The sequence below is a fragment of the Rhinatrema bivittatum genome, chromosome 16 (genome assembly GCF_901001135.1).
Source record: "Rhinatrema bivittatum chromosome 16, aRhiBiv1.1, whole genome shotgun sequence".
In the NCBI taxonomy this organism is placed as follows: domain Eukaryota; kingdom Metazoa; phylum Chordata; class Amphibia; order Gymnophiona; family Rhinatrematidae; genus Rhinatrema; species Rhinatrema bivittatum.
The window spans coordinates 26,977,056-26,992,381 of NC_042630.1; the positions used below are offsets into that span (position 1 = coordinate 26,977,056).

General features: G+C 45.9%; 1 protein-coding gene across 3 annotated transcripts in view; it reads left to right on the forward strand.

The window, feature by feature from the left end:
- LOC115078076 (unconventional myosin-Ie-like) overlaps window positions 1-15,040 on the forward strand; it is a 58,849-nt gene extending 43,809 nt beyond the window's left edge. For all 3 annotated transcript variants that reach the window (XM_029580702.1, XM_029580701.1, XM_029580703.1), the window contains 5 exons: window positions 4,261-4,418; window positions 8,319-8,393; window positions 8,731-8,923; window positions 9,255-9,436; window positions 14,688-15,040. In XM_029580702.1, coding sequence (XP_029436562.1) covers window positions 4,261-4,418; window positions 8,319-8,393; window positions 8,731-8,923; window positions 9,255-9,436; window positions 14,688-14,764 — 685 coding nt within the window. In that variant the 3' untranslated portion in view covers window positions 14,765-15,040. The remainder of the gene's footprint in view (window positions 1-4,260; window positions 4,419-8,318; window positions 8,394-8,730; window positions 8,924-9,254; window positions 9,437-14,687) is intronic.
- The last annotated feature ends 286 nt before the right edge of the window (window positions 15,041-15,326 follow it).

The window sequence follows — 15,326 nt, forward strand, 5'->3', positions numbered from 1 at the left end:
TGCGTAAGTTCTCTATATCCCTAGCGACTGTGTGGGTCTGGAGAGTATTTGAGGCCTGGTGCGAGGAACATGGTGTTTCCCCTTGGACAGTCAAAATCCCATTAATTCTGGAATTTTTGCAGATGGCTTGAATAAAGCTTTGACCCTTAACTCCTTGAAGATCATGGTATTTGCTGTCTCCTGTTTTGGTGCGAGATGAACATAATCTCCCTGTCGGCTCATCTGGACATGGCTTGTTTTCTGAAAGGGGTGAAGCACCTTCAGCCACACCCCTATGATGGCCGGTTCCCTTATGGAATCTTAATCTAGTATTGGAGTTTTTGGCAGGGCCTTCCTTTCAGCTGCTGTGCAGTCTTTCATTGCATTTACTAGCCCTGAAAGCGCTGTTCCTGGTGGCTCTATGCTCGGCATGTCGCATCTCTGAACTAGAGCCATTGTTGTTCCTCCGGATGACTCCAGAAGCGTTACAGCTTCGTACTGTTCCATCCTTCTTGCCCAAGGTAGTCTGTTTCATTTGAATCAGTCCATTTCATTGCTAGATAAGCACAAGGACGCGGAAGAATACCACTTCCTCCGTTATTTGAATGTTAGTAGTCTTTTGGTGCGATATCTGGAAGTTTCAGAATGGGTCCGAAAGACGGGACCACCTGTTTGTCCTTCACAGTGGAAGGAAGCAGGGCAAACCAGCTTCACGGGCTACTATAGCTCGCTGGATTAAGGAGGTGGTCACAGGAGCCTGTGTAGAGGTAGGAAAGCCATTATCCCTTCAGGTTAAAGCTCATTCCACCAGGGCTCAGGAAGTCTCATGGGCAGAAGCTAGACTGCTGTCTCCTGTTGACATCTGCTGAGTGACGATGCGGTCCTTCTTGCACACCTTATCCAGGTTCTATCGTGTGGACATTCAGGCCTGGGAGGACGCAGCCTTTGTAAGGGTGGTATTAACTGGACCACGGGCAGCCTCCTGCCGTGATCGGGAGTAGCTTTTGTACATCCCATTGGTCCTGAGTCCATCTGACTACATGCTAGGAAATGGAGAAATTATTTACCTGATAATTTTGTTTTCCTTAGTGTAGACAGATGGGCTAAGCATCCCGCCCAAGGCTGCCCAGAAACGGTGCCAAGGCTTCGCCTGTGTAGTGAATGACGATTCCAAGAGATTAAGGGTAAGCCGTCATCCAGTCCCTAGATCGGGTCATCTATAATCTTACTGAGGTTCAGTGTTTGGTTGAGTACAGTTACGGTTATCTGTTTTTAATCCAGTTTTTTGACAGTATGTCCACAGTGGCTTTTGAAGAGAATACTGAAGGGCTGAGGTCACTTCAGGGGTGTATCTAGGGTGACAGTTTTGAAACCTGACTCCGTCTCCTTCTGCTGGCAAGGGAGCATAAACTCATTGGTCCTGAGTCCATCTGTCTACACTAAAGATAACAAAATTATCAGGTAATTTCTCAATTAATATGGACAAGTACAAAGTAATCCCAAATATAGGTGCACGGTGCTGGGACCTGTATTGGGAGTTTCCACCCAGGAAAAGGACCTTGGAGCCTTTATGGACAGTACTTTGAAAAGCAAATCAAATGCTAGGAATGATCTGAATAGGAAAATTATTGCCTTGATAGTGAACTGTGTATCCTGTGTGCACTTGTAGTCACCAAAACTAGGAAAGGGGATTGAAAGCTCCCCTATGATGAGAAGCTATGCAGATTAGGGCTGTTCAGTTTGAAGAAAAGCTTGGGTCAAAACTGCAGGTTTGCACCACCTCCATCTGCTGGAGGCAGAGAAATACTGAGAAGCAGCAGGTGGCACACCAGGTTAAGAAAGGGCACTCTCAAAGTTTTTCTCTGTCTCCATCTGCTGGAAGGGAGGCAAAACCCAGCAGTCTGGAGTGATCCGTGGTACCTCAGGAACAAAAATGAGCAGGTAAGGATCAATTTTCCTAAAGGACACTGCCCCCTATCCCATGACTTTTTAGTTTTCTAAGAAGTCTTTCAAGAGGGACTTTGTCAAATACTTTCAGGAAATCCAGATACACCATGCCAGCTGACTCACCTTTATCAACGTTTATTTACGTGCTCAAAAAAATGTATGTTGGCTTTGTTTCATTAAACTATGCTTGTCTGTATGTTCAGCAGTTTTGTTCTTTATGATAGTTTTTACCATATTACCTGGCACAGACGTCAGACTCGTTGGTCTGTAATTTCCTGGATTACCCCTTGATACCTTTTTAATAATTGGCATTACATTGGCAACCCTCCAATCTTCAGGTACCATAGATGATAATACTGATAATTTACAAATTTCCAATAGCAGGTCTGCAATTTCATTCTCAGTTCTTTCAGCACTTTCAGTATACCATCTGGTTCAGGTGATTTGCTATTCTTTAGTTTGTCAGTTTGCCCTAGTACATCTTCCAGGTTCACCGAGATTTGTTTCAGTTCTGCTGAATATAATTTCTGGCATGGGTATCTATCAAAGCAAGAGTGTGTGCTGCACAATCAGACTAGGGGGTCTGTAAGTTCAAATGAAGGTTTAGAAAATGTAATGTATTATCTGAGATAAGATAACACCAGCCCAGATTAACAGATTTCAAACTGAGTAACGGAGTTTGTATACAGTGAAACCAAAAGCATTTCCTCTGTCCCCCAACACGGATCGTGTTTCGCATCAAGCTGCATCGGGAGGAACAAATCTACAACAAGGAGGAAATATTAAAAGTTAACAGTGTGCAAAAAAACATGCGATTTCTCCACCCTTTTTACACGGCGAGAGCAACGTTAGATTTTTACATTCAATTCTTTAATGCCCTTTGGCTTGAACAAACAAATTGAATGGTCCTCTTGCCTTTAACATTTTTTCGGGGGATAGAGGATTGGGATTATTTGTCTGTACATTTCTTACATTTTCTCTTTACATCTTTTCTTTACAAATTTTGTTCATTTGCTTTGTCATCTTTACTATCACTAATTAACTCTTCTGGTTTCTTTCAACTTATACAAAAAAGTTTTAGATTTTTTTGTTACTTGTTCCTTTCTTTGTTCCGTTTCACTTTTGTTCACCCTGCCCTTCCCTTTTTCCTCGGACTAATACCAGCAGCCCCGACTCTGGGAGTTTTCTCTCCCTTCCTCAATTTGCATTAGTGAAGTCGAGCCCCTGCTCACCAGGGCATCCCCTTTTTTGCATTAGTGACATCACTTGTCCCACCCCCGGAGTTTCCTGATGCTGTGTTTTGCGCGGGGGGGGGGGGGGGGGGGGGGGAGATGGGATTCTCGCTGTGGCTACATTGGTCAGCCATTCTCAGTCAGCTTTGCTTTCAAGCCGCTTCCACCTTTGTTTTCCCTGACATGTGCTTCTCTTTATGCTTCTTTTATAAGGTTTGTATCATTGGGCTCTCTAGCCTTTGCCTTATGCTATCTGTTTCGATTTCTGCGTTTAGGTTCAGGATGAGGTGCTGGATCTCTTTTAAATGTGTTACTTTCTTTCAGACCTTGTTTACTGCCAGCGTTTGATCCACCACTGACCTGGTATGTATCCCCTCCGCTGTATTAGCCACATTATGGTCTGTTGTTTGGCACACTGTTAACTTTTTAATATTTCCTCCCGTTGCAGCTTGATGCGAAACACGGTCCGTGTTGGGGGTCAGAGGAAATGCTTTTTGTTTCCCTGTATACAAACTCTGTTACTCAGTTTGGAATCTGTTAATCTGGGCTGGTGTTTTCTCAAGTATTATATTACATTTTCTAAGCCTTCATATGAACTTACAGACCCCCAAAGTCTGATTGTGCTCTCACTATTCCGTTTGGTGTGCTTTGCCTTTTGTTTCCTCCATCGACGCGGGTATCTCTATTACCTGAAGCAAAGAATTAACGTAGTCTCTCTGCTATGGCTCTGTCATCCCCAAGTGCCCTTTTTACCCCTTGCTCCTCGCATGCTTTTTAGCTCAAATGTACCTGAAAAAGTTTTTATTCTGCGTTTTTGCTTCCACGGCAAGCTTCTTTCCAAATTCTCTCTTTGCCTTCCTTCTCGACGCTTTGCTTGTGCCGTTTCCTGTTTCCTTCATTCCGATCCCCTTTTCCTTTTCTTGAAAGATGCTCTTTCAGCCAGCACAGACTCTCACCTCACCTCACCTTTTCACCACACCAGTGGTCGTTTCGCCTTCCTTCCATCTGTTATGCATTGGTTTGTGCAAGGGGGAGAGGGAGGAGGATTTTCCCGGCCTTTTTCCCTGTGACACGGTCTCACTCCAACTTCTCTCCCTTTCAGGCTGGACTTTAAGGTTAAAAAGGATGGCTGGGGCCCTTGGGGGGCCGCAGGATCCAGACAGATCCATTTTCAGATGGGGCAAGGTGATACGGCAGTACTGAATATCAATGGGAAAGTTCTGAGCGTCATCATTGGCCATGGACTGCCCAAGAACTCCAGTAAGTAGCTCGCCCCACCGTCCAGCTCATACCTTGCTGCACTGCACCCTGCTCCCGTTACTGCTTGCCTTCTTCCTCTCTGAAATGGAAACCAAGCGCTAACAACAAGTGGTGGATGAAGAATTTACTTTAGGTCCTTTTCATCCTTGTCTGTGGGACGTACTGGCCCTGCCACTCACTGTCCTCAACAGGCTCCAATGAGATCAAACTTTCTGGCTTCAGGGCTGCTGTTCAGAGACTTAGTTGGGACCGGAAGGCAGAAGGTGAGCCGACAGCTTCACCTGTCGAGAGCTCTTCCTGTCCCAAAAGAACTTCTTACATAATGGATAATTTTGATAATGATAATTTTGTTTTCCTTAGTGTAGACAGATGGACTCAGGACCAATGGGTTTATCCGCCCCTGCCAGCAGATGGAGACAGAGTCAGGTTTCAAAGCTGACATCACCCTAAATGCACCCCTGCTGTGACCTCAGCCCTCCAGTATTCACTTCAAAAGCCACTGTGGCCATACTATCGAAAAACTTGATTAAAAACGGATAACCGTAACTGTACTCAACCAAACACTGAACCCCACTAAGATTATAGATGCCGTGACTGGATGACTACTTACCCATAATCTTTTGGAATCAATATCCACTCCACGGGCGAATCCTTGGCACCGTTCTTGGGCAGCTGTGGGCAGGATGCTGACTCCATCTGTCTACACTAAGGAAAATGAAATTATCAGGTAAGTAATTTCTCCATCTCCTAGCATGTAGCCAGATGGACTCAGGACCAATGAGATTACAAAAGCTACTCCCGATCAGGGCAGGAGGCTGCCCGTGGTCCGGTTAACATCACCCTTACGAAGGCTGCATCCTCCCAGGCCTGAACATTCAGGTGATAGACCTGAAGGGGGTAATGGCTTTCCTGCCTCCACGTAGGCTCCTATGACCAGCTCCTTAATCCAGTGAGCTATGGTAGCCCGCCAAGCTGGTTCCTTCCACCGTGAATGACAAAAAGGCGGTTTGTCTTTCAGGCTGGTTCTGAAACTTCCAGATACTGCACCAAAAGTCTACCGACATTCAAATGACTGAGGAGGCAGTATTCTTCTGCGTCCTTGTGCTTATCTAGGGGTGGTAACGAAATGGACTAATTCAAATGAAATTCTGGGACTACCTTGGGCAAGAAGGATGGAATGGAATGAAACTGCAACGCTCTGGGATCATCCAGAGGAACGGTTCCCGACATGACACAGCCTGTAGTTCAGAGATGCGACAGGCCGAGCATATCGCCACCAGGAACATCATTTTCAGGGTTAATAAACGCAAGGAAAGACTGCGCAGTGGTGGAAAGGAGGGCCCTGCCAAAAACTCAAATACTAGATTAAAATTCCACAAGGGAAGAGGCCACTGTAGAGGTGGCCAGAGGTGGTTCACCCCTTTCAGAAAACGGGCCATGTCTGGATGAGTCGACACTTGGATTCCGTTCACCTCGCCCCTGAAACAGGAGAGAGCCACTACCTGGACCTTCAAGGGGCTAAGGGTCAAACCTTTATTCAAACCGCCCTGCAAAGATTCCAGAATTAGTGGGATTTTGACCGTCCGAGGGGAAACACCGCGTCCCTCGCACCAGACCTCAAATACTCTCCAGACCCGCACATATGCTAGGGACGTAGAGAACTTCCGTGTGCGGAGAAAGGTGGCAGTTACTGCTTCAGAATATCCTCGCTTCATCAGGCGAGCCCTCTCAAGGGTCAGACTGAAATAGATGGAATAACGCCCCGTATTTTCCTGGGGCGCAGGTACTGGGATTATAGCCCTCATCCTGAGGAACTTTAAAGGGTAGTCTCCACTACCTGCTTCTTGTGCTGGGAGTGGCAAGGAGACATCATGAATATGTCCCAAGGAGTGCTGCGAACTTCCAGCGCATATCCCTCTCGTATGACCTCCAGTACCCATTTGACCAAAGTGATCTCGACCCACCATTGGTGGAAGAGGGACAGTTAACCCCTATCTCCTTGTTGCGAGGGTGGGTCAGTAAAACTTCAGTGGGTGGGTGGGGGGGGGGGGGGTTTCGGGATGAACCTGAACCCGAGCCTGACCCTCTCTTGGGCTGCCAACTCCGAAAGGGCTGAGGCTTCCCACAGGACCAAGTCCTCTGACATGTCGAGTTTCTGTATGGGCGAAAGTATTGGGAACCCCCTCATGGGCGAGGGGCACTGTAACTGCTCTCTCTCATCTTCTGGTAGCCAGGGTACTGGAAATTCGCCCCATTTACTGGCCAACTTTTCCAATTCGCTTCTTTGATGGATTTGCCTTGGAGGTTGCATCTGCTGACCAGTTCTGCAGCAATAGTTGTTTTCTGGCCGCCACCGGTGAGGCCATTCTTCTGGCCGAGGTACGGAGTAGGTCCGAGCCTGCGGCAGCGGTTCCCATAACCACTCTGGAGTTTTCTCTCGAGTCATCCAACTCCTAAGAGAGGAGTAGGAACGAACGAGCTACCAGTGCACAACAAGAAGCAATCTCTAAGGCCATGCTATTGTGTCAAAGGCCTGTTTAAGGATGGATTCCATCTACCTTTCGTGCGCATCCTTTGAGGCCGCGCCTCCCTCCTCTGGGATAGTCGTTCGCTTAGAGACGGCACAGACCAGCGCATCCACTTTAGGGAAACGCAAACGTTCTCTCGCTGCCGGATCAAGTGGGTACAGAGCTTCTAACGCTCGTCCACCTTTAAAACTTGCTTCTGGGGCGTCCCATTCCAGGTCAGCAAACTCCTGGATGGCTTTCAGTACTGGAAAGTAGCAAGAGGCTTTCCATAGGGAAATCAGAATGGGATTCTTCTTTGGTTCCATCACAGAGGCTGCCCCAGGAACTCCCAGCATCTTCAGGGTCTGGGAAACCAGGGCTGGCAATTTGTCTCTATAGAAAAAACTGTAACATGGTCCGATACGGTTCTAAACGGGGGGGGGATTTTCCCATCTTTCAAGGAATCTGGATCCTCTTCATTCATGCTGTCCGGGTCCCAGCCAGGGATACCCTGGGTGAGGCGAGGCATGGTTCGAGGTCTGCCGACAGGACTGGGAGAGGAAGGCCTTACCGGCTGAGGTTCTGTCCACACAGCAGGCCGAGCTAGGAGACCAGAGGGAGTCTGACCAAAACCTCTCCAGTGTCTCTGAATTGGGAGGAAATCCTAGTCTTTTTTTTTTTTTTTTCTTTTATACTTACCAGGGCTCAGCCCTTACCGGCTGAGTACAGAGATGGTCTCCAGCTGTGGGGGGAGAGGGCTTTGGCAGTCACTGTCGCGCTCAGCTTCCTGCACCCGCTGCCTTTCCACTGCACAAGCAGCAAAGTCCATGCCGGGGAATGGCTTCCCGACCAAGGCTCACCTCTGAGAGATCTCGGAAATCACCTCAGGAATTCTCAACTGGGGGAGGGACCTTTAGGTATCACCGCAGGAAAGTGGGGGCTCAATCTTTCTCCAATTTAAAATGGAGAATTTCTTCTTCTAAAGAGTACAGCGGTTCCCATAGGGAAAGCACATCCACATGTGCTGGAGACGGAGAAATACTGAAGGGCTGAGGTCACTGCAGGGGAGTATCCAGGGTGACCTCAGCTTTGAAATCTGACTCCGTTTCCATCTGCTGGCAGGGGAACACATAACCCATTGCTCCTGAGTCCAGCTGGCTACATGCTAGGAAAATCAGTATTTATCTTCATTTGCTGCATCTCCCAAGGCTTGATGCCCCGCTGGGCCTTTTTTTCAGCAGTTTCCCACTTAATGTCTATCCCAGCCATTTGATGTTTATGAACATAAAATACCTTTTGCATTTCCAGTTTTTACAATGTTGGTAACATGGATCCACAGAGGTTTCCCCCTCTTGTGATCAGAATAAACTCAATACAGCCACATTCATTTCAGGGCCTACAAGGAAGGATTTGAGGAAGAGCCGGTGTATGGACAGTAGGCCCCAGGAGAAGGACCATCCCATGGCAGGTGGGTGAAAACGTTCCTGGACCAGGAATGAGTTTTTGTTTTTTATTCTGGACACATCTGAATAATGTTTTGCTTTGATTTTGTTCAGAACAAACACATGCTGAATGTCTCTGGGAAGCCCTCTCTTTAGCTGGGAAAAACCCCCAGGTCCCTACATTACAGTGCTCATTGAACTGGTGCTCGGTTTATTTGAAAGGCCTTCATGGCAATTCTTGCAGCTTAGATGGTTGTGGGAGCTAACCCCAGGCTGGTGCTGTCACTCTGCAGCTTGGGTTATACCGCAGGCGCTTTTACCGTGCAATCCTGCCTAAGGTTTTCACTTTTGTTTTCTGATTAGGTGCACAGAGAAATGCCAAGGCAGCAAAGGCCACCTCCAGGCCTCCTTTTGTACAAAGGCTGTCCCTCACCCTACGCCAGAGCAGCATGGAGCAGCCCACCTTACCCAGGCAGGGGGCCAGCCCCAGGGCCAAAGGCCCTCCTTCTCATATCAACATGGACTTCATGAATGTGCCAGACCAGGGGGTCGCTGGGTGAGTCCAAGCACCTTCCTCTCTTTTTTAACATGCACAGGGACGGGACCCACTTCACTTTATAGGGGGGAGATGCTGGACTGTCCTAGGGAATTTATAGCTTTCCTGCTATAGAGCCCTAGAGAGGGAATTCTGCGTCGATTTTATCTTGCTGATGAGACTGGGTTGCAGTGTAATTGTGGATTTCAAAGGCAGCATTATCCAATAGTATTGAAGGGGGGGGGGGGGGGGGGGGGGGGGCAGTGGCTTATTATTTATTTATTTTTTTAAAACTCTGCTCTAGTTCAGAGCTTGGGACACCGGCTGACTTCAGCATCTGCTTTTTGAATAGGTTGCACAGACGTCTCTCCAAGGAAGCAAAGCCTGTCCCTGGAGGGGGCAGGGCCAAGCCAGCCCCCAAACCCAAACCACAACCACGACCGCCTCAGTGCCGGGCTCTATATGCATATGATGCACAGGACACGGATGAGCTAAGTTTCAATGCCAATGACATTCTCGAAGTTCTCCGCGAAGGTGAGACTGGGTTATGTGGCCCAGCTGGGGCTGTCAACATCTGTCAGACACACCCACCCCCATTTTTTTTTGTGGCAAGTCCTTTCTACTAGTCATAGGCCCCTGCCACTTTTCACCAGTATGTCAGGACATACCCGGCCTACCCTGCCCCTGGTATCTCCACCTTCCCTCCCCCCTAGCAGTCTGTATGCACTTTTCAAGGAGGCAGTCCTGCTGAGAATCTCCACTTATATAGAGGCGCAGAGGGTGATTCTGAAATGCACTCTGAGCTAGCGGGCTGGCCTCAGGAAGGCTGCTACATTTTCATTTATCTTCCTGTCACTCTGTACAGATGCTCACAGCTGGTACTGCGCTTGGCTATGGGGAGTAATAGCAGCAAAGCATGTTGGATTTTCTCCTTCAGGGTCTGCTGTCAGGAAATAGTTCTAATTCCTGGTGGCTTGGCACAGCTGTATTTGAGTACACATAGGCCCCCTGGCTATTTAGCATTTCCCTTATACATCAGGCCCCTGCTATTGAAAAGAAATGAAATAAGAAATGTAGTCTTACCTGTTAATTTCCTTATCTTGAATCCTGCTATACTGGTCCAGACAGGTGGGTTTATACCATCTACCCACCTTTTTCAGTGACATCATCACTTGTATACAGGATGGTGCAGCATCTTTATGGCAAAGTTATAGATGTAAAAACTTCCCCTACCATCTACACTTGAGCTTTAAAAACCTCATAAAATGAGAAATCCTCCTCTCCAAATCCTAATGACAGATAAAAGGAGAAAGGAACAACAGACAGAAGAAGGAATTAAAGATACATACTTGGGCTGTTCCTATAGGGAGTGATTGAAACTTTCTGCATGAGCCAAGACCTTCATTCACCCAAGGAGAACAGCGTAGGCACTGACTTCCCAAGAGGGAAGAGATTTTTAAATCTTGCCTTGTCCAATGTAAAGTACTAAAAACCTTTATATTTAAACAAGCATTTATTCTCAGCTCAACTCTGCCTGCTGAAATCTGGACAGTGCAGGCTGGGTATTAGTTTGTCATGAGTGGTGGTGTGCCCTATTTGTGTTTTCTTAGCATGTAGCCAGATGAACTTAGGACCAATGGGTTATGCTCCCATCAGCAGATGGAGACAGAGTCAAATTTCAAAGCTAACATAGATATACCCCCTGCAGTGAACTCAGCCCGCCAGTATTCTCTGGCTCCAGCAGATACCTCTCTCTATGGGGAGTCCTGTACTGTTTAGAAGGAGAAATTCTCCATTTTAAATTGGAGAAAATTTAAGCCCCATTCTCCTGCAGTGATACCTAAAGGTCCCTACCCCAGTTGAGAATTCCTGAGGTGATTTCTGAGAACCCTCAGAGATGTGCCTTAGTCTGGTAGCTGGTTCTCGGCATGGATTTCACTGCTCAAACAGCAGAAAGGCAGCGGATGCAAGAAGCCAAGCACGGCTGTAAAGTCCACGCCGGGAACCGGCTACTAGACTGAGGCTTACCTCTGAGGGATCTTGGAAATCACCTCAGGAATTCTCAACTGGGGGAGAGACCATTAGGTATCACCGCAGGAGAGCAGGGCTCAATTTTCTTCAATTTAGAATGTAGAATTTCTCCTTCCAAAAAGTACAGCAATCCCCATAGGGAGAGGCTCTTCCACCTTCTGCTGGGGAGGGAGAATACTGGAGGGCTGAGGTCACTGCAGGGGGAGCATAATCCCTTGCTCCTGAGTCCATCTGTGTACACACTAGGAAATTTTTATTTTTTTTACTTTTTAAGAACATAACATGCCATTCTGGGTCAGACCAAGGGTCCATCAAGCCCAGCATCCTGTTTCTAACAGTGGCCAATCCAGGCCATAAGAACCTGGCAAGTACCCAAAAACTAAGTCTATTCCATGTTACCGTTGCTAGTAATAGCAGTGCCTATTTTCTAAGTCAACTCAATTAATAGCAGGTAATGGACTTCTCCTCCAAGAACTTATCCAATCCTTTTTTAAACACAGCTACACTAACCACTTCCTCTGGCAACAAATTCCAGAGTTTAATTGTGCATCGAGTAAAAAAGAACTTTCTCCGATTAGTTTTAAATGTGCCCCATGCTAACTTCATGGAGTGCCCCCTAGTCTTTCTATTATCCGAAAGAGTAAATAACAGATTCACATCTACTCATTCTAGACCTCTCATAATTTTAAACACCTCTATCATATCCCCCCTCAGCCGTCTCTTCTCCAAGCTGAAAAGTCCTAAACTCTTTAGTCTTTCCTCAAAGGGGAGCTGTTCCATTCCCTTTATCATTTTGGTCGCCCTTCTCTGTACCTTCTCCATCGCAATTATATCTTTTTTGAGATGCGGCGACCAGAATTGTACACAGTATTCAAGGTGCGGTCTCACCATGGAGCGATACAGAGGCATTATGACATTTTCCGTTTTATTCACCATTCCCTTTCTAATAATTCCCAACATTCTGTTTGCTTTTTTGACTGCCGCAGCACACTGAACCGACGATTTCAATGTGTTATCCACTATGACGCCTCGATCTCTTTCTTGGGTTGTAGCACCTAATATAGAACCTAACATTGTGTAATTATAGCATGGGTTATTTTTCCCTATATGCATCACCTTGCACTTATCCACATTAAATTTCATCTGCCATTTGGATGCCCAATTTTCCAGTCTCACAAGGTCTTCCTGCAATTTCACAATCTGCTTGTGATTTAACTACTCTGAACAATTTTGTATCATCTGCAAATTTGATTATCTCACTCATATTTCTTTCCAGATCATTTATAAATATATTGAAAAGTAAGGGTCCCAATACAGATCCCTGAGGCACTCCACTGCCCACTCCCTTCCACTGAGAAAATTGACCATTTAATCCTACTCTCTGTTTCCTGTCTTTTAGCCAGTTTGTAATCCACGAAAGGACATCGCCTCCTATCCCATGACTTTTTACTTTTCCTAGAAGCCTCTCATGAGGAACTTTGACAAACGCCTTCTGAAAATCCAAGTACACTACATCTACCAGTTCACCTTTATCCACATGTTTATTAACCCCTTCAAAAAAGTGAAGCAGATTTGTGAGGCAAGACTTGCCCTGGGTAAAGCCATGCTGACTTTGTTCCATTAAACCATGCCTTTCTATATGTTCTGTGATTTTGATGTTTGGAACACTTTCCACTATTTTTCCTGGCACTGAAGTCAGCCTAACCGGTCTGTAGTTTCCCGGATCGCCCCTGGAGCCCTTTTTAAATATTGGGGTTACATTTGCTATCCTCCAGTCTTCAGGTGCAATGGATGATGTTAATGATAAGTTACAAATTTTTACTAGTAGGTCTGAAATTTCATTTTTTAGTTCTTTCAGAACTCTGGGGTGTATACCATCCGGTCCAGGTGATTTACTACTCTTCAGTTTGTCAATCAGGTCTACCACATCGTCTAGGTTCACCGTGATTTGATTCAGTCCATCTGAATCATTACCCATGAAGACCTTCTCCGGTACGGGTATCTCCCCAACATCCTCTTCAGTAAACACCAAAGCAAAGAAATCATTTAATCTTTCCGCGATGGCCTTATCTTCTCTAAGTGCCCCTTTAACTCTTCGATCATCTAACGGTCCAACTGACTCCCTCACAGGCTTTCTGCTTCGGATATATTTTAAAAAGTTTTTACTGTGAGTTTTTGCCTCTATGGCCAACTTCTTTTCAAATTCTCTCTTAGCCTGTCTTATCAATGTCTTACATTTAACTTGCCAACGTTTATGCATTATCCTATTTTCTTCTGTTGGATCCTTCTTCCAATTTTTGAATGAAGATCTTTTGGCTAAAATAGCTTCTTTCACCTCCCCTTTTAACCATGCCGGTAATCGTTTTGCCTTCTTTCCACCTTTCTTAATGTGTGGAATACATCTGGATTGTGCTTCTAGAATGGTATTTTTTAACAATGACCACGCCTCTTGCACACTTTTTACTTTTGTAGCTACTCCTTTCAGTTTTTTTCTAACAGTTTTTCTCATTTTATCAAAGTTTCCCTTTTGAAAGTTTAGCACGAGAGCCGTGAATTTGCTTACTGTCCCCCTTCCAGTCATTAATTCAAATTTGATCATATTATGATCACTATTGTCAAGCGGCCCCACCACATTACCTCTCTCACCAAATCCTGTGCTCCACTGAGAATTAGATCTAAAATTGTTCCCTCTCTCGTCGGTTCCTGAACCAATTGCTCCATAAAGCTATCATTTATTCCATCTAGGAACTTTATCTCTCTAGCATGTCCCGATGATACATTTACCGAAGTCTCTCCCATTATTACTGCACTACCAATTTGGTTAGCTTCCCTAATTTCTCTTAGCATTTCACTGTCCATCTCACCATCTTGACCAGGTGGACGGTAGTATACTCCTATCACTATACTCTTCCCCGGCACACAAGGGATTTCTACCCATAAAGATTCAATTGTGCATTTAGTCTCATGCAGAATGTTTCTTTTCATTTATAGAACTTAAAAAGGTTTTCTTGTAATATATTTTTTAAGCAGAAATATGGAAATTCCAAAAAAATACTCAAAAGTAATAATGATACAGAAAATCTCACAGTGAAATTCCAATTTACAATCCACTACGTATCAGGAGGAGGGAATCTGTATCCAAGGGGAAACTAGCAGGGAAGGGACTCCTGAGGGGATCTTGCCACAGCCCCACAAGGTTCCCTGAACCCAGGCCACACTCCCAGTCCACTTGATTAGGGAATCAGCTCTGAGAAACCACTGCCCTAGAAGACCAAAAAAAATTCTACTTAGCTAGAGAGCAGACTGTTGCCCTATTTTTTATATTTATATTATTTATTTGGGAATCTTCATTTTCTGCTTTTTTTTTATTTGACGTGGGAATAGCAATGTTAAAACAAAAAAAAGTCAGTGGCACACACAAGAAAATTCATTCATCCTGTGTTAGGAGAAAATTCATTTTCTCCTAACACTGAAATTTCCCAGGCAAAATAAACTGAAAACTGCAAAGATCTTTCATTATATGGAAGCTGAAAGCGGCCTGCATTGCACCGTGCTATACATCAGTGCTGATATTACTGACAAAAGGTTGCATCCTGTTGCCTTCGGCCAATAAGCAGTGGCCTGACCCAGCAGGGCAGGATGGAAAGGGATGCCGCCAGGCAGTGGGTGTGCACCAGTTTTAGCCTTAAACTGTGTGTGTTTGGGAGGGTGGCTCAGCTTGACCTGTAAAAGCTTCTCGCCTCCTCCGCTGCAGATCCCAGTGGCTGGTGGCACGGTCGCATCCGAGGGAGAAGCGGTTTGTTTCCCGGGAACTATGTGGAAAAGATTTAACCTGTGGCAGCCTCAGTACAGCACTGGGGAGGAGAAGAAGAGGTGTTACTGCGCTGGGTGCAGTCCTTACTCGCCAAGGACCCAAGTGGCTTCGACGCCCCCACGAGTCCTGCTTCACCTCTCCAAGCCAGGGCTAAAAACTGACAGACCTGGCCCCGGAGGAGGGCCCAGCTCCTTGCACAATTGCTTTGAATAAGGATTTGTATCTTGTTTAATGTGTAATGATCACATTGTTTATACTGGCGCTAAAATGAAAATAAACCAGTCCTCTTTGAGCCCCTGCTTTAGTGCTGTTCTGTGCTGTCGACTGCCTGGTCGCGTTTCAGGAAGATAAGAGCTGCACCCTCCAGCCTCAGGCCAATGTAGATAGGACACAGCTGCCAGCGGTGCCTGGCACACGGGGCATTTTTACAACATGCAGCCTTGGGCGGGATCTGCATCCCCTCTAATGGGAATGAAAGAAAAGATCAGCGTAGGAGAACCAGGAAGATATGAGAGATACTAGGGCTCAAAACAAGGGTTGGTTCATTTATAAAAATGTAGATTTAAAAAAAACAAAACG